Raw genomic sequence first — 22,175 nt, 5'->3', positions numbered from 1 at the left:
ACAATCGAAGAACAACCATCAAATTGGAGTCTGTTTCTGTCTTGGTAAGTGAGCAAATGTATACGTTTGCCAGGGATGAAAGAATGACTTTCCCCAGTGTATGTTCATGTTTCTCACCGCAGCATCTGCAGCCAGGCGAGCAGCGTAGCGGGCAATGAGGCTGTGCTCCTCGTCTTGATGGTTGCTGCTCTCCAGTAAGCTGATGGTGAGGAAAATAGAGATGGCAGTCACAATGTAACACTGAGAATACACAAAGATGTACAGATTTAAAAAACAACAACAACAACAACAACATATGGAAGAACTGAATAAGACAAGAAAACACTCACACGACCACATGCAGACAGATTTTTACCCTGAGTTACTAATTTAATTTTCCTGCAGACATAAGAGTGTAGACCACTTCCATTAAGAAGCGGGCAGACATATTAGTGCACGCGCAGGCATCTCTATTTTTATGTTGTTGGTGAGTGCGGAAATAAACAGAGAGAGAGAGAGAGAGAGAGAAAAAGAAAGATTACATAACCTGTCTGACAATAAAAACATTTCAGTCAGTGCAAAATGCAGCAAACCGCTTTTGAATGTTACTTTATATGGGCACAAATCATTCAGAAATCTGAGCATTAATCAGCTCGCAACAGAAGATAATCTGTCACAAGTATTTGCGGTTATGCAATCGTGAGTTTTCTGAAAACGCAACATGGGCCAAAAATGCTGTCGCCTTCAATTTGAAACTGATTTTACCTAATTTCCCACTAGATGGAGAACTGCGCTCTAACATGATTTAATCTGCCCTAGAACGCGCGCGCGCGCGCACACACACACACACACACATAAATACACCGAGAGAAAAAAGTTGCCGCAATATTCTTTGAAACAAAAGTCTTGATCATCTTAAATCGTATCTGTTGAGGAACAAAAGTCAATAAGGATCAAATCTGATTTTTTAATAAAAATAAATAAATCATTGGATTGGCAAGAAAACAAAGTCCTAATTTTCCAACTAGAAATTTGTAAAATCAGGAGGATTGCTTTTTGAGAAAAAATATATACAGTAAATGTTTACAAAAATAGAGTCATATTTTTTTGGAATACAGTCAAAATCTTACAAAGATAAAATCAGTTTTTCTTTCTTTTTATAAAATACTAAAATAAATGTGTTATAACAAATTGCTGTTTTGGGAGAACAAAAGTCTAACTCTTTCATGACAAATTTAAATCTCAGGCAAATAGAGCTGTTCTTTTAGGGCAAATTGTTTATATGAAGCATTTCATACACAAGGTAACTCAATGTGCTTGGCATAATTAAAAAAATACAACATTTAAAAGCACAGTAAAAAACAAGCAGCTTACTAAAACTATTAAAGTCATATTTTTTGAGAAAAAAAGAAGGATCTTAGGAGATAAAGGCAGATTTTTTTGAAAGAAGAAAAAAAGAAAAATAAACATCAAGAGAATGAAGTCAGAAATCTACACCAAAGGTGTAATTTAAAAAAAGTTGTCATCTTATAAGAGTAAAATCATATATTTGTGAAGGCCACCATATATTGCTGTGTTAGCATGAGAACTGTTGAAGATCTTGTTACACTGGGGAAAAAAAGGTAACTTGATAGAATTACAACTTTATTTGTGTATGACTATCATTTTTTCCATACTAGCACACATTTTTATAATATTGTAAAATGAATCTTACAGCATTGCAAAAAAAAAAACCAATAATAATAATTTTACTTAATTTTCCCCACCCATTTTCCACATGAATCGCCATATTTTCTGGAGGGTGAATGCCATCTATTGAAAGCCTAGAATTTAAAGTTGATACCTTTCATTTCAAATCCATTGTAGTGGTGAAAAATAAATAAAAACTCTGTCATTTCCCAAATATTTTTGGCTACTTTCAAACGTATGTTATTTTGGTGGTCGTAAGAAAAAAAAACAAAATCCTTGTCGTACTCATTCATGGTTTTCAGACAGTCAGGTTAATCAGAGAAGGGCACACAGGAGCACACCCACTAACCATGCTTTGGGGTTGTTTTGAAGCAGTTTCACATAGAGGCCAATGAGAATGTGCTCGTCCGCGAGTCTGTCAACTGCATCCAGGTTGCAGTGTAACCTGGACGCGCGCAGGAGTTCATAAACAAAGTAAATAACAGACAACCCAAAAAAACAAAAACATGACATACCACGGGTGACAAAAGGAGGGCCGGCACAAAACAAGAGATTTGAGGAGACGCCTGAAAAGCAGCCATTCACGGGTGACTGAAGAGGAACAAGGCCACATTATGTGTGCCGATGAAAGCCTACGGCGTGATTAAGGACATGCCCTGCAGACACACTACACGTCGCATGCACAGTTTAAACACTACACGTATCTATGTAGTGCTCCAAAACTACCTAATCCCATTTTATGAAACTCCTAAGGCCACTAAAACAGTTGATGAGAAGAAAAAAAAACTTGAGAAGTGTGTCATTATCCGAGGTCAGTTTCCACCAGAGAGCTAACTAAGCTAAACAAGCATGTGGTTTCATTCGATACGTTGAGCATTCAACTACCAAACAATGGGCTCCCTCTTGTAAAGGTAAAGAAAGCACAGGTGGCGCACATAATGAAGGGAACATTGGCTGGCGTGCATAGTCACGTCAGTTTCAGGTTCGTGCTAGCGCGCACGCAAGCTAGCAACCGCAGTTGTGACATGCTGTTAAACTCCCAAATGAGCTCCTTTTCCCCACTGTGGACATGTTGGTCGATGTAGAACGTGGGCCAAATTACACAAATCCAAAAATGGCAATCAGCGAAAAACTATTTTTGCTGTGATAATGTTTAGCTCATGTTTGATGGGAATATTTAAAATATGTCTCAATTCAGGGCATTCCACTTTTGCTCGCAATTCCTCCAAAAGTGCGTTTTCTTGAATTGCCAATGAGAATCTGTTCTCAACTGCTCTAAATAAATGAAGGTTTAAATGAATAAATAAATACATACATACATATATAATGATCCTCAACAAGAAAATTGAGGTGTAGGCTTATTGGGCCTAGGTGGAGGTATGACGGCCATTCTAGTTGCCCAGCTTTGTTGATTTTTCCGGCTGAATCCTATGATGACCGAAATGTAAGTGTCCAAGTGTTAAACCAAAACAATGAGCTGCAAGTAGAATGTTTATTGTGGGAACATTCTGGTCCAACGGTGTGGTTCACTACATACAACTGTGAGCAATCTTTCAGTACACTGCATTAACTATGACTGATCCTGCTTTACCTTGGAATTCCAGTCTGATGTTTGGGACCAGAACCTGGCACTGTCAGTCTTGGTTGTGTACGTTTTGACGTATTATGAATTGCTTGGCAGCCTGTGTGAACACGGTGTCCAGATGCTCTGACATGCTCAATAAAGTAGAGAATACCACTCACTCGTCTCTTCATCTTTTTTTTTCTATTTGTGAAAGGGAGAAGTGTTCCATTTATATTGAATGCAGATGTGAGTGAACTCAAACACTTGCTTGTTACATACTCCGCATTCAGAAAAGAAACAAAAAACCTAACCACTTTTTGGATGAGCCAGTACTATGCAGTATTTCTACTTGCACACCAAACCCATCAAATGTAATTTTTGAAAGCAAATGTTTTTTGGGGGGGGGATATAGAAAACATTAGACCAATAATTTTTTTCCACCATTAATGTGACCTATAGCCCGTACAACTCAATTGAAAAAAAAAAGAGAAGTTAAAAAAACAAATGGCACGTGGTTGCAAAAGTGTGCACCCCCTCATGTACAATCTCCTGAGCATATGTGGGAAAATATGTTACAGTGTGGTGAAACCAAGGCTGAACGTTAACAGAGGAAAAAAGCGTGCGGCGCACGGTCTCAACCATGACTGGTATGTGTCAGGTATTAAAGTGCCAGTATTTTCACTTAAAAAAAAAAATCATTACCCTTATTAGTGCACACGCACATGCATGAGAGCACTCTCACACAGTGTGTCACTTACCCTCTGGCTCTCAACAGATGTTGAGCGATATCATGACTCCTGCTGTAAGGCAAACTAGGAACGTTCAGCAAGAGGAGGCAACATAAGGACGCCAACAATTGTTTGCAGTCCGCTGGCAGCACTCCAAGCTGTAAAGGAAAAATCCAAGACATCCATTGTTGTACTCACTTTTTGGTGGAGTACGGGTTCCCTGATGTTGGCATTGAATTGGAAAACGAATATTCACTGGGGACGTTCATTGGTCTGGGCGGCCTAGGGAGACAAGGATTGGTTTCAACCCCCAAACGCGGCCAAAGGTAATATTACATTTTAGACTGTGAATGTGATGTGAAATATTCTAATGAAGAAATCACCAAGAACAATGACATGCAGTGAAGTGAACAGACGAGCAAAAGAAGTTAGCTGCTGCTCAAGTGTGAGTGGGTGAGTGAGTGGCGGGTGATCACAAAGGATTAGAAGAACAAAAAGTACACCGTGATTCAAAGAGACACGTTTTGGGAGGTGTGAAAGAATCAAAGAACACTCACCATGTGTCTCTAGAGAGAGCAAAGTAGAGAACAAAGAGAAAAGTCACCAGCAGCACAGAGATAACCTTTAACATACTGGTATATATATATATTTTTTTTTTTCTGGATAAAAGAGTAAAGGCCAGCTCATGGTGAAAATCTTTGCCATGAAACTTTGCGGAGTGGTGGTGTGCGTGTCGAACAATGACCCATTAAAATATGGCCTGAATTCAAATAAAGGTGCTGATGCCATTACTTATTCTCACTGGTTGGACATTACAGTTCACTTGCAGTGGATTCAAATGAGGCAATGACCAGCTAAATCAAAAAAAATGAAACCAGAATAGCCCGGTATGGTGTTGGAACTCCATACTTTTTTTTTTTTCCTTTTTCCTCACTCAACCACGTCAAGACGACCAAGGCGAGATTTAGCAATGATCGTGTTCCCCCACTATTCATGAGGGATATGGGACAAAGGCCTGCCGCAATTAGCCGAAATCCCAAATTAAAAGGTTTATGCTTGCCAGCGGATGCTAAAGAATGGCTGCAAAGCACTACTTTTACATTTAACCTGGCTATCGGCTGACAAAATGAAACACCTCCCCTCACTTCAATGTAGTTGCTTGGTACCAAAATGCCACAAGATGGTGCCAATGTAGTACTTGTCCATAAGACGTATTTGGCACAAAAATGATCCAAGGGAAACACCGTTTCTGAAATACAGCGGGCACATTTATTTTGGGAAGGTGTGACTGGCTGCCGCATTTGGCTCATGATCGACTCACAAAATTCAAAACAATCAAAAGAGTTGCCACTGATTGAATGCCCTGAGGGTAAATGAGAACATTCCCAGGCATAACTCACAAAATGGCAGCTATCGGCACATTTTCCTTCTTTGTATCCTTATGCGAGGACATCGTAGAAAAACACAGACAAAAACCATATCTTATAGGTTTGGTCTCATGAGATTAGCTGACATTTTGTCAACCAGTTTCACAGACAACAGTTTTCAGAGTTTAGATGGCGACAAGAACTCTGACAGACGACACGGTAAAAATGAACGGCCAATCAGTTTAAACCGCTCTAGTGTAAATAAGCGCAACCTGCGGCAGCAGGACCGTTTGATATCCCCCAGCAGAGACACTCCCGACAAACACTCAACAAAACCAGTTGCTCCTCGATTACTGCACGGTACGCTGTAACAAACGCAACTTGTATTTTTTTGAGGGGGGGGGTGAAGTCATTTAAGATGGAAGAATTCATTGACATATATAGCCACAGTAGTAGCAAGTGCACCAAAGCAAAGCGTTTGCTCCAATAACAATTTGCTGATTTGTTTTTACTTACACCTTTAAGTTGGGGTGAGGTGGCCAGTACAAGGGACAACAGTTTTGTAAATATTTGAAATTTTGAGTTCACCTTTTGGTTTTTGTCTTCCAGGAGTGCAGTATTGCAAACTTCAGGTCACTTCCTTAATGGCAATCGTTTTGTTCTATGTCACGATCAGAGCGCTCGACCGTTTTGCGAGCGATTCGAGGAGGAAAAATTACTCTTCACACACAGCGCACCAAAGGATAATCGCATCTTTGCCGACTTTGATCAGGCTAGGGGAGGGTGGCATGCTAAAATTCCATCTGATTCAAGTTATACATTTTTCTAACAACCAAGTCAAATTCTGTGTCCTACCTGAAAAAAAAAAGTATGTAGTCGAGTGGGATTTCCTACTTAATTCTCATGGGAGCATTTTGGCTCCCTGAGACTATTTCTGTTGGGGCAGCTACCTGATTTAACAGAAAGTACCAGAGAAACTCTCATACGAAAACACAAAGGCTGAAGTGAAGGCAACAGTAGCGACGTTGTTGGAGATTGCAATCACTCCCTGGGCTGCAATTAAGCCTCATTGATTCGCCGACCCACGGGATTGACTGGAATCAGACTTAGAGGAGGCAGTGAGCGGATCCTACCGGGTGGGCAAAGTGTAGGAAATAACTCGGAAGCAGATGAAGAAGAACATACACGATATGGGCGAGGTTGAGAGGTTTCTCCGGCACGTCGGGGAACATGGGATGAAGAGGCTCTCTGCTGGATGCGCAGCTCAGGGACTTGCCGAGGGCATGAGACAGCTTCTTGGCCGGGGATTTCTATGAGCAGAGGACACCGGGAGTACACTAAAGCGCTTTAAAAGCCCACTAGAGATGTTGCTTACAAATAGGGGCCGAGTGCAACCCTTACGTCATGGTGCACGAATAGCCGCATCGACTGGTCCGGCCGCAGACGCGCCTCCTCCTTCTCCCCCTCCCAACTCCTTACCCATGATGTATACTCCTTCATTTGATGCTGGTTGCTATGGGGACCGCTGGCATGCCCCCTCCAGAAGCAGTCCTGGCAGAGCTGGTAATTATGACATTGCTGGCAGCGGTAGCGGAAGCCCATCATACTCTCAGTGTGGCAGTAGGAGCACTCGACCGGGTGAAAGACTGCGGGGGGCGGGGGGAAGAACACACATGCAGAAATAGATGCGGTATAAAACGCAGATATTCGTGCATTGTACGTTGAATAGAAGACTTGTTTATGGTAAAGTAAGGATACACCAGGTGAGATAAGATCTTGCTCAGGCTTCGGGACTTCAAGCCGAGAGAGTATTTGATCGGGCGCACCATGCAAGTTCAAAACCAAATGAAAGAACTGAGCAAAGGTCAGGGGGCACTCACGCTCCATTTTTCATTGAAAATCCACAAAATGATCACCAACATTTTACGCTGTGCTCCATGCATATTTGAAAATGATCACAATTTAGCGTCGATCATTTGTCTAGGCCACCTGCTTCAGGGCTCCTTTAGGAGAATTCATTCCCTTGTGCACAAGCACAAAATGGCTGCTTCAAATTGACGTTCGATTTCAGGTATTAGGTCCTTGAGACTTTTTTTGTGGGTCCCGTTAGGATATCAGAGTCTACTCAATTCTGTATTGTTCAGTGATATTGGTGACTGGGCAAATTTTTTTCAAGCTTTCCAGGGGGCCATCGAGAGTGAATTTAAATGCGGAGGTGGGGGGGGGGGGGTCGTATAAGGCCCCTAAAATCCATCTACAGTGGTACCTCTACTGACGAACGTCTCTTCATACAAAATTTTCAAGTTACGAAACGCCTCAACAGGAAAATATTGCCTCTTGTTACAAAAGAAATTTAAAGATACAAAAAGCTCCAAGTTTTCTGAACGCAACATACTTATAGCTGCTCTGCCACTGGCTATTACCGAGCATCATACTGGCATCCCATTGGCTAAGAGGGACCTCTACCGTATGTGTCAATGCACGTTGATAGGTAGATATGCGTCTACGCAGCGTCCTCGTCTTTTGACCCTCGGGCCATGAGGCGTTCCGATAGTTTTACGTAAATGGGAATCACCCAGAAAAAGTGTTCACCAGTCCGGCGATCGCTCACTATGCTGTTGTTTGCCTTGGACATTTTCGAAGGATTGTTAAAAGCCGACAAAAGCAAACGCCCTTGGATCAGTTCTTTGCAAAACGCCAGGCAAAAACCACTTCTGAGAGAGAACATGCACTAAAGAGGGCGAAAAACGATGAGGACGCAGTTCAAAGTTAAATGACCATCATTTTTATTCTTTACTCTCTTCTTTGTTTTTTTTACATTATGCACAACTCTCATTTATTGTGCAATAATTGTAACACGTATTTGTTACATATTTTGATGCTTTAGAAAACATTTATGTCTGAATTTTGGAGGTGCTTGGAACGGATTAGGGCATTTATATGGAAAACGCGTCTCTACTTACAAAATGTTCTACTTGAGAGATTTCTTCCAGAGCCAATTAATTTCGTAAAGTAGGGGCACCAGTGTATTTCCACCGGTATTCATGGGCTTGCAAGAACTGTGCATTTTTAGCCATGTGCCACAAATTGCGATTCATTCATAAAAGCAGCGATCCTGAGGGGAATAACAACAAAACCTCCGAAGACTTGCTAGGAAAAACATCCAAAAACACTGGACTCACAAATGCTCACAAGGAATAACAATAAACACTGTCACCTCACATTTTATCAAGACTAGAGTATGACCCTCAGAGGACTGAGACAAAGCACGTGAGGTCCTCATAGGTCATTGTGTTCAGGCGTATGCATTTGCTCATGCGGTGACCGGGTTATGACTTGGGGTTATGGTGTAAAGAACAACTTCCACACGGAAAGCTAACCAGTTATGAATACAGTAAGAAAAGGATCGCAGGACTCTGAATTCAAGCACGTTTGGGGTAAATCTGTCCCTAAAATTGAACATTTCTCTCGTACACTACATTTGACATCTTAATGGCCTCGTGGTAGCCATAAATCAAACCTGAGAGGCAGGCGTGTGAACCATGCACCACCATGCGCACACAGGGACATTATTTCTTTGGGCGATATACTTTCACAATCTGAACAAATGGAAGGTGGACCAGTGTCTAAAAATGGATTGAGGTTTTTTCCGCTCTCTTTGTTGTGCCACCTACCGTTCTCCACATTGGCAAGCCGGTGCATGAGAGGTAACCACACCAGACACTGAGGAGCCGGGTCTGACATCAACGAGTCCAGGAAAATGTTGAGGGAGACCTTTTTCTGCTCACAATGCAAACCAAGTGTTAGTGAAGGTGGGGAGTTGTTTTTAAATCTATCTTTAAGTTGGGGGAGGAAGGGGCCGGGGGGCAATATAAGGGACAACAGTTCCGTCAACACTTATTTCTTTGTTGTGACTTGATATCGCTTCCGAACTGGCCATCATTGCATTTTGCCTCACAATCGGACTTGAGGCGATGCGTGACCCCACCCCATCACATATGTAAAAATACAGAGCTGGACAATATTGGGGTTGAATTATTGAATGCCGACCTGATGCATGAAGCAGCTCTTGGCCGCTTGCTCCGTGTAGCCAAACGACGGCCCTTCAAAGACAGCCATGGGCAGCTTGAGAATCTCCCTCAGGAATTGGTCAAACTGCGTATACAGCATGATTCCCGCCGGATCGGATATTAATGAAAAAATATCTGTGGAGCGACATCAAACAAACCAATCATAATAAATTGTCAGCTTCCAACGCAGTCAGCTAATTACAGCATCACGCACAGTGCAATTAGCCCACTTATTGAGGGAAACAAATTGAAGAAGACAAGCAGCTGTTCAAATCGTTTTGTTTAAAAAACACAAACGGCAAGGAATTCATCCCACGCTTTGACCGTTTACCAGCCAGGAGATGATGTTGGCACCTTTCAAAATAAAAGTAAATGAAAGAGTTGAATGAACCAGCGAAACCTCTCCCGTCACGATTTGGCAAATGTCATATTTTTTCACAAATCTATATTATTGACCTGTGTGTGAAGTGTTTTTCCAAATTTATGAGCAATCTAAAGTGTGGAAAATGGTTTCTCCCTTTGATGGTGCAATGCTAACGGTTGAACAAATATGCCGTTTTGGAGGTCTCTTTAAAGGCGATGATTTGCGAGGTACGAGGATGCTAATGAAATGAGCAGTATATGATGGATTCGGAGACTTCCTCTAGTAAACTGCAAACTTGCTCACTTTATTCATTCTGAGATTATAATCGAGTAACTACTCACACTGAGTGCGTGATCTTGAATCCACATGTATTATCGTGGCGAAATGTATCATTTTGGACTATTCCAAGTGAAACAACAAATGCTGCTTACATCTTAATTTATCCAGAATTTTCCCTCCACAGAAGGTTGCAAGGACCATCTTCACAACAAAGACAGATATTTTGCCGTGACCATCTCTAGAAAACAAAGATTTTATTATGGTTATTCACACAGAAACACACACACACACACACACACACACACACACACACACACACACACACACACACACACACACACACACACACACAAAAATGGCAACCAAAATGATCAAATGAAAACATAAAAGACAACAAATTTTATTTCAATATGTTTAGAATGACAGTAAATTGTTCAGTTGATCAATTTCAACTTTTCACATTCACCATTCCTTTTGGCTCAAGGCTCACTCATTTTTTTTCTCTCCAATTTCAAATTGTGTAATACAAAAAACCTTTCGACAGCTCTGTGAGTTAGTGCTTAGCACGGTTGCCTGGCAGTCCGCTCAAACCCTCGTTTGTGTGGAATTTGCATGTGGTTCCCGTGTATCACGCGGGCATGCATGTTGAATTGAAAACTTTCATTTGTTCATAGGTTTCAATGCGAGTGTGAAATGCTTGTTTGTCAATACGTGCCCTGTGATTGGCTGGCAATTTATCCAGTCCTGACCAAAATCAGCCGTGTTGGGCACCAATTTACTGGTGTGCCCAATGAGAACAAGCATGAAAGGTAAATACTGGATTCACAGTGTCCACCGTGTTCGATGTGCAAAAAAAAAAAAAAAAGACACATTATTGGCGCCTTGTTGCGGTCAATAGTCAGCAGTCTTCCCAACTTAGGCCACAAAGAACCAACCACACACATGACTCACGGGTCATAAGCTGCCAGCAGGAAGTTGAGCAGCAGGCCGATGGAGTGCTCCACGTTGATCTGGTGCGTGGTGGGCATGCGCTTGTTCAGCTGGTACAGTATGGTGGACAGCACCACTTCCAGGCGGGCCACGGGAAGCTCGCCCTCGAGCCCCTCGGTGTTGAGGCCGTTTTCACGGAAGGCCTCGATGACGTTCCAGATGTCGATCAAATGCACTGGGAGGCAAGCGGGGAAAATTGTACGCGGCGCGTAGCGGCGGCGGAAGCGGGAGAGCGCATGCCGTACTCACAGTTGCATTTCTTCTGCACAAATCTCAGTTTGCAGGCTGTCCTGTACGTCGACAGTCGAATGGAGTCCAAATCCCGAGCCCCTGGGGAAGATTTTCCGAGTAAATTACCTCAGGATCAAATAAACAAATAAAGACCCAGCAAAAGAGTCACAGGGTATACAATTTGGATTGTTATTTCACTGCCATTGACGTGGGACTGTATGGGAACCACTTTTCACCACGAAGCATCAGGGTAAAATGTGGTACACAAATACCGATAATGGGCCCAAATTTCAGCCCGATTTTTCCTCCCCGATCGGCTCGGAAAACAATCGGGGCTATTGTAAATGTTAAACCTGTGAAACCAATATTGACAATCCCAAATCCTAAAGCGCTTACCAACAAAATCCCATGTCGGATATCTATGGAAGATGAGTCTGAGTGACTATCCTGTGGTGTATGCGTTGTCTTCCAAAAGGTTTTTCCTCTTTGATCTGCTTGGGATAACCATCAGGCTCGACAATCGCAAATGGTAAACTTGTTCAAAATTTACAAGAACAATCTTTAAGCAGGGTACACACACATCCAAAATTGTGTCTAAATTTAGCCCTTACGATCAAAGTTAGCAGAGTTTCTCGGTGACTGGTCGTCTCTAAAATAGCCTAAGCGATTATCCTGTGGTGTTCTCTCTTCGTCTGCTTGGGAAAATGGTCAACGATTGTAAATGTTAAACCTGTTCCATCTTTACCATAGCAAATTGTTAAGGATGGTACAGTGATCCCTCGCTATTTCGCGGTTTGTTTATCGCGGCTTCAGTGCATCGCGCATTTTTTCAAACATATTCATAATTTTTTTTTAAAATCATATGCATGGAGTACAGTACTGTATATGTTGCTCTATGTGACTCGCTGTTGTTTTGCAGCTTCTCGCGGCCCGTTTGCGAACTTTTTGCGGATTTTTAAAAAAGATATATATATATGTTTATTGGTCGCTACTTCGTGGATTTTCGTTTATCGCGGGCGGTTTTGGTCCCCATTAACCGCGATAAACAAGGGATTAATGTACACACACTGACAACTGAGCCTAATTTGAGCTCGATTCCCACTCTCTTAAGGTCGGCAACATTCATCGGTAAAACAATATCCTTAAAAGATTATCCGTCGGTGTAGGTTCTAAAAAAACAAAACATCCCAGATCTGCTCAGAAGATGTCGATCGTAACTGCTAAACCTCTTCAACTGCCACATTCGGTGGATGCACGATCTCCGGGATTGTGACATAAAACAGAAGAACCGCCTGAAACCTGCGGAGTAATTTGAGCAGAAAGCGGAGAGAGATTGATGTGTTGCAAGTCTTTCGCTCCGATAAAAATGAGGAGGAGAAGTGCTGGCCCCAACTAGGTAATTACCAGACGAGTCAACAGTTCGCCTTGCTACTTGTAAATCTTTGTGTACTTTTACCGTTTCTTCTCTTTTGTGTCTTCTGTCTGCTCTCACAGGTCAGGTCTCGTGCATTTGGTTTGCGGGAGGGGATACCGTTCTCCCCGTCATGTGTCTCTCACATCTTGGGATGTTAAAAATCCGTATGCGTTGAGTGATTTATTTATTTTTTTCGATTTTAATGCTTTCAGAACACTTGGTACAAAAGCCATTGAGGACCTTGGGCGCCGTCCAAAGCGATACAAGTGAAGCGCCGCCTCTCAGTCTGGTGTGAAGTTACTTTTTAATGGGCCGACGACAAGAGCCGCAGCAGTAAACTGAAGTTCACTCGAGCTTTTCAACCCTTATTGTGAAAGGTCTTAAAAACGCATCGGATGAGTTCACAATTTCACAGCAATATATTTTCTGCACATTTTTTTTTCAAGTGGATACTTTCAGCATGATCACTGGAGACTTGATTAAGTCCAAGTGTTTAGTCTAGTGAAAGCTGCATCACCGGCAGGTTATTCGATTTTGGAACAAAATGCTCTGTTGTATATTGTAATTGTTTGAATCGGGGGCAGATTGATGCTCTGAGGTTGAGGGTTTGGATCTCAGTTCAAGTCTTCCCAGGATGAGTTTGCATGTTCTCACTGTGTTGGTGTGGGTTTTCTCCAGATAGTTTTCCTTCCTCCCACATTCCGATGTCTGGATTGGTGAAGACTCAAAATCAGTGGGTTGCAAACATTTTACATGAGGCGCCGCCTAAAAATCTACTTAGCTCTCCAAGTACCACCACCATTAAAACACAGTCGCACAGCCGTGTTGATCAAAAACGAGCCGGTTTGATTCCTAAATAGTATGTTTAAGGGTTATTGTAGGCCACTGTAAAATCCTGCACGGTTTGAGCGTCAGAGACTGCAATTAGACATCAGAAAATACAAAATCGGCATTTTCTGTAAATAATGATTCAATTACAAATGCTAACGATAACCGGAATGCATTTAGGTAGTGATCGTGAGCGCGAATAGCCGTTTGTCTATGAGTGCCCTGCGATTGGCTGTCAACCAGTTCAGGGTGCGCCCCGCCGACTGCCCGAAGATAGCCGGGACAGGCTCCAGCACCCCCCCGACCCGTGTGAGGAGAAGTGGATGGGAAAATGAATGGCTGAATGGATAAATTGTCCATATAGTGGAAATGCTTGTTTGACTGTAGATGCCCTGTGATCAAAGAAAACTGAATGCATAGACCGTGCGTCATCTCTTCAAATAATTCTGTTACCTTATTACCTACAAGAGCGGGGCAAATATGATGCGGTGTTTGGGAAAGGGTGCGATGCCATCCTCCTTCAGTTTATCATCAATCTGGATGTGATGCGAGTGGGACCATTTCATCTCCATCATATGCATCTTACATGCAAACTTGGAAGAAGCGAGCACTTTAATGGCCGGCGGGTGAAGGGAGGCCAGCGTAGATTAGGACACGGTCACGTGCGCCTTCGTACTTACTCATCTCGACGAGCAGTTGCCTCCTGTCTGCCATGTTGTCGCCACTCCACCCGCAGTCTTCAATCATTCTGATCAAGAGAGAGAGTAAAAGTCAATCCACGCGCCCCTGATTTTTAGCGACGTCCTCATAAAAATCACGGTTTGATGACTGAACACGAAATGTTTTTGACTTAATTCCCTGAAGCGTCAGAAGGCAACTGATAAAACCATTGTGCATGCCGAGACTCTAACCACTTCATTAAGATGAGCGGACATAATGAGACGACAACCATTCAGCGTGACCACAATTCCAATTCACATACTTTCATCTGTGTTTTTGTACACCCACACATATATATATATATATATCTATATAGGGCAGCCCAGTGGTCCAGTGGCTAGTGTGTCGACCTCACAGTGCAGTTCAATTCCAGTTCCGGCCTCCCTGTGTGGAGTTTGCATGTTCTCCCCGGGCCTGCGTGGGTTTTCTCCGGGTACTCCGGTTTCCTCCCACATTCCAAAAACATGCACGGCAGGCGGATTGAACACTCTAAATTGTCCCTCGGTGTGAGTGTGGGCGTGGATGGTTGTTCGTGTCTGTGTGCCCTGCGATTGGCTGGCAACCGGCTCAGGGTGTCCCCCGCCCACTGCCCGAAGACAGCTGGGATAGGCTCCAGCACCCCCCGCGACCATTGTGAGGATAAGTGGATCAGAAAATGGATGGATGAATGGACATACATATATATACATAAATATATATATACATATACAGTATATATACATACATATATACACACACACACATACAGTACTGTGTATACACACACACACACACACACATATTTATATATGTGTGTGTAAATATATATTGTTTTGATTTGATTGTGCATATATATATTTGCACAATCTAATGAGATGCAATACAAGAGCAGCAGTACAAAACATGTGATTTTACAAACAGAAATATGGTGAAACCTTGCATATTTGCAATTAAGCAACACTGATTTGTGGATTTTGGAGAGTAATGCAGCCTCCATTATTTGCCCAACAGCTCACCAATTTGCAGGTTTTGCGTTCAGGTCAAAGCAAGAAAAATGTGTTGTCCTGAACAGAATTCTGAGTCGCAGGTGGATGTGTGGATGTTTTTTTGTGTGAAATTAAACAATCAAGAAAATCTTTTATCTGGCTTTCTGAGAATGTGTGTGTGTGTGTGTGTGTGTGTGTATGGTGAGTGAGTTGTTCTTTTGCCATACGGTAAAAACTTCCACCACACTAAGTTGCTTCAAGCATGACTTGACAGCTAAGATAGGCAAAGATTCACAGCCACTTTCAAGCCACGTAAGATGGACTGATGTTGTACTCGCCGACCTTTTTGAAACTAGTCCAAAAGTAAATCGGATTTTGGCGCATGTCTTATTTTGATTACACACAAAAGATCAACGATCTGCTTTTATGATGAACTACAGAAATCAAATCAAATTGATAATAACTACTTGGAAGCTGAAATCAGAGGATTTGGACAATTTGAAGTGAAACAATGGCTCTAAACGCCAACTCGTTTATTAAAATATGCAACGATTAATTTAATAATTGATCAGTTGTTGATTGATCGATTAATTTGACACAATCGTAAGCAATCAGCAGACAGAAAGTCCACCGATTAGAAGAACTCAAGGGCTGTCTTTTTGCCTCCGAGTATTTGTTCCCGCCCTTCTTCACTTGATCTTGTTTCGCAACCTTTTGAATGTACCACACACACACACACACACACACACACATATCCGAGGGGAGGTGAGCGAACATAAGTAAGACAAGGAGAAGACTTTCAAGGAAGCGGGGCAGCGAGAGCAGCCGAGAGAAGACTCACACGCCTCGCCACACACTGTCCGAGGCAATCTAATGCACCTTGTCATGTGCATTGTTGCCATGGCAGCAAGTCTCCACACACACACACACACACACACACTTACCCCTCCCTACACGCCTGAATCAACAGCCCCTCCCCACTGCAGACAGGCAAAGTTTCTGGAGGAAAGTTTTTTTTTTCTTCTTTTTAATCGCAAATATCATTTATGAGATGTAGCTAGTGGGGACGTCATTTTCTTCGGACGATAGCCTTGAGCTAATCCTTCAGGCGTGCTATTTTATATTATTTTGACAGTAATTAGCCATATTCTGCAGACACACGTGGCGCAATTAAAAATAAAATAAAATACCAGGATTTAAAATCAGCAGGTTTGCTTTTCTGATCCCAATCAATGCGAACAGTCACTTGTGGCTCTTTGAACCACAATTGGCGAGGAAAAAGAATGCGCTAATATGGTTAAGATGGATTTGCAGAGTTTACGGAGGCTTGAGAGCGGTGGTTCTTAACCTTGTTCGAGGTACGGAACCCAACCATGCACATTCAGCGAACCCATCATTAGCGAAAAATCAAAATATGATTTATTTATTTATTTGTACAAATTCAGGACATTAAAAAAATGCATTCATTAAAAAAAGAAAAAAGGAAACACAATTAGTATACGTATGACGTATACATTTTTTAATTGTGCACAAAATGAACCAGCCAGTGATGGCAAAGCGGGCGCGTCATAACTAATGGACACGTTGAGTCGGGTGTGTCTTAATCTCCACGGCAGAGGCTCCGTCGAACCCCTGAGACCGATTCGCCGAACTCCTGAACAATATCTCAACATCAGAAAGGATAAAAAGTCAAATGTTTTGGCTTCATGCGGAGCGACATCACATGTTAAAAAAACAGCAGTTTTCTTTATATTAGGTCATCAATATACAACAATTTCTTTCTTTCAACCTTTGCATAGTGTATTTAAAGGTTGTTCAAATGTTGCTTTTACAGTGACGGCGTTTTGATTACGGTTACAGTTTAAGAAAGAGGATTTTACAGGGCCGCTCCATTGTCCCGGAACAGACCGTGTATGACCTTGTCCCTTTTTTTTTTTGAATTAGCTACCAGAATAAAAACTGGAGAAACTATCATACTAATTGGTAACAATGGACACATCCTGTATCCGTTTGCTCTCCGCGCATCCATTTCTTCTTGCGCTTATCCTCATGAAGGACTTTGGGTGAAAGGCGCGGGACACTATGTGGACAGCCAATCGCAAATAAACATTCACACCTACGAGAAATTTCGAGTCGTCAGTCGACCAAAATACCTGTATGAATGTAGGACACCGCTCAAATGCCACACGGCAAGGCCCCGGGGGCTGAGATTCAAACCCGTGACGTCTGTACTATGAGGCGGAAACATTAACGGCGAGCGGCCGCAAGGCTAAATACAGCGGAGAATCTGTTTCGATGATCACGAGCGTCATTTTAGGACAAGATGCGGCCGTGGAGTCGCGCTTGATTCATTGTGAGGCCATTGGCCAATGCGCGTTGAGATGCGGACACGTCAGGCCGCCGCCAGCAGCCGCTAGTCCAATGTCACCCTCCCAGCCCGCCCCATTCGTCATTTCTCCTGTGAGCGGATATAAACACAGATGCGCTTTTCAAAGATTAACAATGATAGCAGCGCTCCCACCTCACATCCCGGCCGCGTGACCTTGGTCAAACTGTTATCATTCTGGCAAATAACAGAGATTGATACAATCTAGCGCGTAGAGTCGATATTAAAGCCGCCAAAACACATCACAGCGTACCGTACCTCTCATAAAACGCCATGCTGCGCCTCCTTCCGCTCGCCTCGTCGGGACTTATTACAAACTCTTGACGGAGAGAAGTGCGCGCGAGGCCAAATCCCCATTTTAAGGAGGAAACATTACGACAAAAGAGCCGGGCCGTTGCACTGAAGACGTGTCTGAAATTAGAACGTGTCGAGGACACGGTCCTTGCTGCATCTATCTTTAACTATCAAATGAGAAGGCTCCACATTCTTGTGCAGCTTTACTGGGGCTCCAGTTGCGAAACCCTAAGCCTCGTTCCTGGCAAGTGCCCAACACACATGAGTCTCTCCCACCCTGCCAACGCCAACCCCAACCCAGCTCTCTCTCTACTACTGTCACACTGGCAGCATTGGAAAAGAAATGCCCTTAAAGGAGAAAACCGTCGCATACATACCATTATCCATCGACAGCCTCGTGGGCCAAAACCTGCCCAAAGACATGGCAAGGAAGGCAGAGACAGAATTTCTTTAGTTTTTTTTAACGTTGGCAAATATCTGACAACATCCATCCATCCATTATCCGAACCGCTTGATCCTCACTAGGGTGCCGGAGCCTATCCCAGCCGTCTTCGGGCAGTAGGCGGGGGACACCCTGAATCGGTTGCCAGCCAATCGCAGGGCACACAGAGACGAACAACCATCCAAGCCCACACTCACACCTAGGGACAATTTAGAGCGTCCAATCAACCTGCTATGCATGTTTTTGGAATGTTGGAGGAAACCGGAGCACCCGGAGAAAACCCACGCAGGCCCGGGGAGAACATGCAAACTCCACACAGGGAGGCCGGAGCTGGAATCGAACCCGGTACCTCTGCACTGTGAAGCCGACGTGCTAACCACTGGACTACCGGGCCGCCTATCTGACAACAGTTCAGAAGAATTTTTTTTGTGGGTCATTACAGAATTGGAGAACCGCTTGTGTCCACCTGATGACATTTCAAAGAATCCATGCATAAAATTCATGCACAAGTCGTACTTAAATATCACTGAAAATGCTAAATAAATCTTGAAGCCCTGAAATGTTTGTTTTCTGATGTGCTTCCCCGTTGATGACCTTGCACGTCAAATATAATAAATTTAGTTTGAAATTATTGTTATTGGGGAGTTTTTTTAGCGGGGTGGGGGGGGGGGGGGGGGGGATTTAGTTGAAATGTCCCGCTTGCTGGGCTTTAGACAATCAGGATTTTGGAGCTGATTACCAATCACACAAATTGATGGATTGATTCTTTTTAGTAATCATACATTCGCATATTATTGGATTGATTGATTATGATTATATTATTATGATTATTAAAAGAAAAAAAAACAATAACCGATCACCGATCCAATCATATGCCAGAATAATCTCGTCTATTGAAACTATGTGAGGATTGCAAAAATGCGCATACAATTGACGGAGCTTGAAACTCAAGCATCCATTTTCTGATCCGCTTATCCTCACAAGGGCCGCGGGGCGTGCTAACCAGTCGACCGCCGTGCTGCCCCGTTGATCGATCTACAAATTATAACATTAAAATCGATCCCTGATTTTGCACAAACTGCAAAATATCTGCCAATCTGATCCAGCCAATCGGACCCGTGTAAAGTCTACCGCTTGTAATTGTTAAAAAAAATTCAAAGTGGAATAATTATGCTCTGAATTTATGTCCCGCAACATAAAAAGGAACCTAAAAAAAATGAGTGACTCGGCAGTAGTGACATCAAACTCATCTTTTACTTTTTTTTCCCATCTTTTCAGCTGTAATGGAGTGTGCGACTCAAACCAACACAACCCCGTTACTCATACGGTCAGAAAAAGGCATTAACAGCGACGTTTTTAATTCATTATAATATCACTATGTTTCTTCTTGAACAGACAGAAAAATGTTGGCGTCTAAACTGTCCTCAAAATTCTGGAATTACTCAGATATTGTACAATATATATACTAGCTATACAACAAGCCTATTTTCGTACGAAAGTTCATTTCTATCCTTTCTGGTGAAAAGGAACACATCATGGTGTGACATTTCTGTACACAAACACATTTCCTCGAGTTTCGGTCCGCTGCGTGATTGCGGAACATCGCGGCTGTTAACACCGATTGGCCGGGAGTTACATTTCGCATCATGTTCCTATAAACTACACTGGCTTCCCATCCCCTGAGCCAGAGAAAGAAAAACTTTGCCTGAATTGCCGCACGGCACCGTCCTGATCACTTTTAGTTTTGCCTTAAGAGAAGCCAAGAGTAAGCATCGGTTAAATTTTTCATTAGCAACCGTATTATTGTTTTTGCACATACAAAAACAAATGCATGCATAAAATGTGTAGCAAATAAAATACGTATCGTCGTGTGCGGGTGCCTTTGGGATGGTGTGTGACGTCAGTGAGACTGTGAGCGAGTGTCCGGGCATATGCTGTGGCTGACGGCGAGCAGCTCCCGTCAAAGTGCGCTCTTTGGGTTTATGTGTCGCCGTTGTCTCGGTGTCCGATAAATGGCGGAAAAGTGCATCAGCGATTATGGCTCACTTTTCTGAAGTGTTTATAAGGAAAAAAAAACGCCACCAATGATAGAAATGCTATTTCTTAGCATTATTATTTCTTCTGTTGCATTGTTTTGCATGAAGCCAAGCAGTCTTTCCTCAGGCAAAGCTTTGTGGTTGCTCATACGTCAAAGCAAAACAAGAAGTAAATATCTGCTCATATTTTGAAAAAAAAATCATAATCATTTTGGTTTTATAAAGAAGGATAGCTAGCTAGCTAGATCCATCCATTTTCCAACCCGCTTATCCTCACAAGGTGCGTGCTGGAGCCTCTCCCAGCCGGCTTCGGGCAGTAGGCGGGGCACACCCTGAACTGGTTGCCAAGCAATAGCAGTGCACATATAGACGAACAACCATCCGTGCCCACACTCGCACCTCGGGACTATTTAGAGTGTTCCATTAACCTGAGATGCATGTTCTTGGAATGTGGGAGGAAGTGGGAGTACCCGCAGAAAACCCACGCAGGCTCGGGGAGAACGTGCAAAATCCACACAGGGAGGCCGAAGCGCTAACCACTGGCCCGCCGGTCCGCATATATATACACACACATTTTTATTTTTTGAAAATTTTCACATGTAAAAATTGTGCCAACCACATTAAAGTATGCAACTATTTGATCAAAGTAATGCTTGTGAAATCACTTAAAGGTGAAGGGAAATGTCAAACTCCACTCAGAATTTCCTGAGCTGGGATTCAAACCCAGGACCCGAGAACTGCAGAATTAATATCCACTACCTACTCTACTATGCTGCCCAGTACATTTATTTCTAATTCAAGCCTAAAAGTTTGAGAAAGCCCCCTTCAAAGGTCATTTCACTTAAGACAACGACGGGACAAAACTGAACCCACTCTGTTAATGCGCGCTTGAGATTTTAAAATAAAAGCAACAACAACGGGCCGGTGGGCGAAACACGTGAAAAAAAAAATCCACAGCAGCCATTGTGGTCAAAAGGTAAAAGGGCACGCAGCGAGAAAGGCAACAGGCGCCTACTCGTACGCTCAGCACGCATCCTGCAGGAGACACCCGTGTGCAACACTAAACGCGCCATTCCAACGTTAATAGCGGTGTAAAAGTGTCATTTAACACCGCGTAGTGTCCGACTACACTCGGAACGGTCCCGGGCTAAGGTGGCGATTTGACTCCGGCCGCACGGCCACTTACCACAGTGTATTCCGAGGCACGTCACGCCACATCGTCCCCCCTCCACCCGGGAATCCCACGACGACCAACACAGCCCGCCGTGTCCTGCAGCCCGCTATCAGGCTTCCTTCGTGACCGGGCGACGCATCGCTGCGAGCGGCCGTCCACCTCTCGTCGTACTCGCTCGTGTTGTCGGGAATGTTCGCGCTTCGCAAAGCGCGCACCCGCACGCGGGTGGCCTTTGCGAGATGACGTAATGCGGACTCTCGTCACTTGCGCTAGTGTGCCTCTCTTTTTAGGCTGCAGGATGTTTGAAGTTTGGGGTAAAAAAAAAATAGAGAATATACCGACCCCTTTTGCTCAAGGTCTTCGTCTTGTTCTCCTTTTAAATAAAAGATGACTATGCAAAGTTTCCACGTTTCAAGACCTTTTGGACAATGACGTAATGGACATTAACGCGCCAAGCCAGGAGAGTTTTTTTCCCCCCCGTGGGTGGCATCGGTTGATTAGATAAATATATATTTTTTAAAACCCGCAGAAATGATCTCATTCTGAATTGGTCATAAAATTACTGTCATTTTTTACACATGTCATGCATTATTTTAAGTAAAATTACCGCAACGGCAAATAATTAATAAATAAGAATAAGAAACGTTTATTTATC

The 22,175-nt window shown here is 43.1% G+C and overlaps 1 protein-coding gene across 8 annotated transcripts in view; it reads right to left on the bottom strand.

Annotated features, from left to right (window-relative positions):
• dtna (dystrobrevin, alpha) overlaps nucleotides 1-21,744 on the bottom strand; it is a 32,618-nt gene extending 10,874 nt beyond the window's left edge. Inside the window, exons 1-13 of one of the 8 annotated variants that reach the window (XM_086129064.1) lie at nucleotides 21,533-21,744; nucleotides 14,184-14,251; nucleotides 11,280-11,360; nucleotides 10,992-11,205; nucleotides 10,193-10,278; nucleotides 9,378-9,532; nucleotides 9,002-9,107; nucleotides 6,729-6,973; nucleotides 6,513-6,637; nucleotides 4,159-4,242; nucleotides 3,991-4,044; nucleotides 2,018-2,113; nucleotides 118-199 (exon numbers count right to left, since the gene is read on the bottom strand). In XM_086129064.1, coding sequence (XP_085985190.1) covers nucleotides 118-199; nucleotides 2,018-2,113; nucleotides 3,991-4,044; nucleotides 4,159-4,242; nucleotides 6,513-6,637; nucleotides 6,729-6,973; nucleotides 9,002-9,107; nucleotides 9,378-9,532; nucleotides 10,193-10,278; nucleotides 10,992-11,205; nucleotides 11,280-11,360; nucleotides 14,184-14,250 — 1,395 coding nt within the window. In that variant the 5' untranslated portion in view covers nucleotide 14,251; nucleotides 21,533-21,744. Of the gene's footprint in view, nucleotides 1-117; nucleotides 200-2,017; nucleotides 2,114-3,990; nucleotides 4,045-4,158; nucleotides 4,243-6,512; nucleotides 6,638-6,728; nucleotides 6,974-9,001; nucleotides 9,108-9,377; nucleotides 9,533-10,192; nucleotides 10,279-10,991; nucleotides 11,206-11,279; nucleotides 11,361-14,183; nucleotides 14,252-17,832; nucleotides 18,088-21,532 lie in introns of those variants that run through there. The other 7 variants (XM_086129062.1, XM_086129063.1, XM_086129066.1 and 4 more) reach the window with 7 other exon arrangements.
• Between the last annotated feature and the right edge of the window lie 431 nt (nucleotides 21,745-22,175).

The sequence above is a fragment of the Hippocampus guttulatus genome, chromosome 14 (assembly GCF_054856545.1).
Source record: "Hippocampus guttulatus isolate MCC_2025c chromosome 14, RoL_Hgut_1.0, whole genome shotgun sequence".
NCBI lineage: Eukaryota > Metazoa > Chordata > Actinopteri > Syngnathiformes > Syngnathidae > Hippocampus > Hippocampus guttulatus.
The sequence above is the reverse complement of the archived record's forward strand: the minus strand, read 5'-3'. Positions and strand labels throughout refer to the sequence as shown.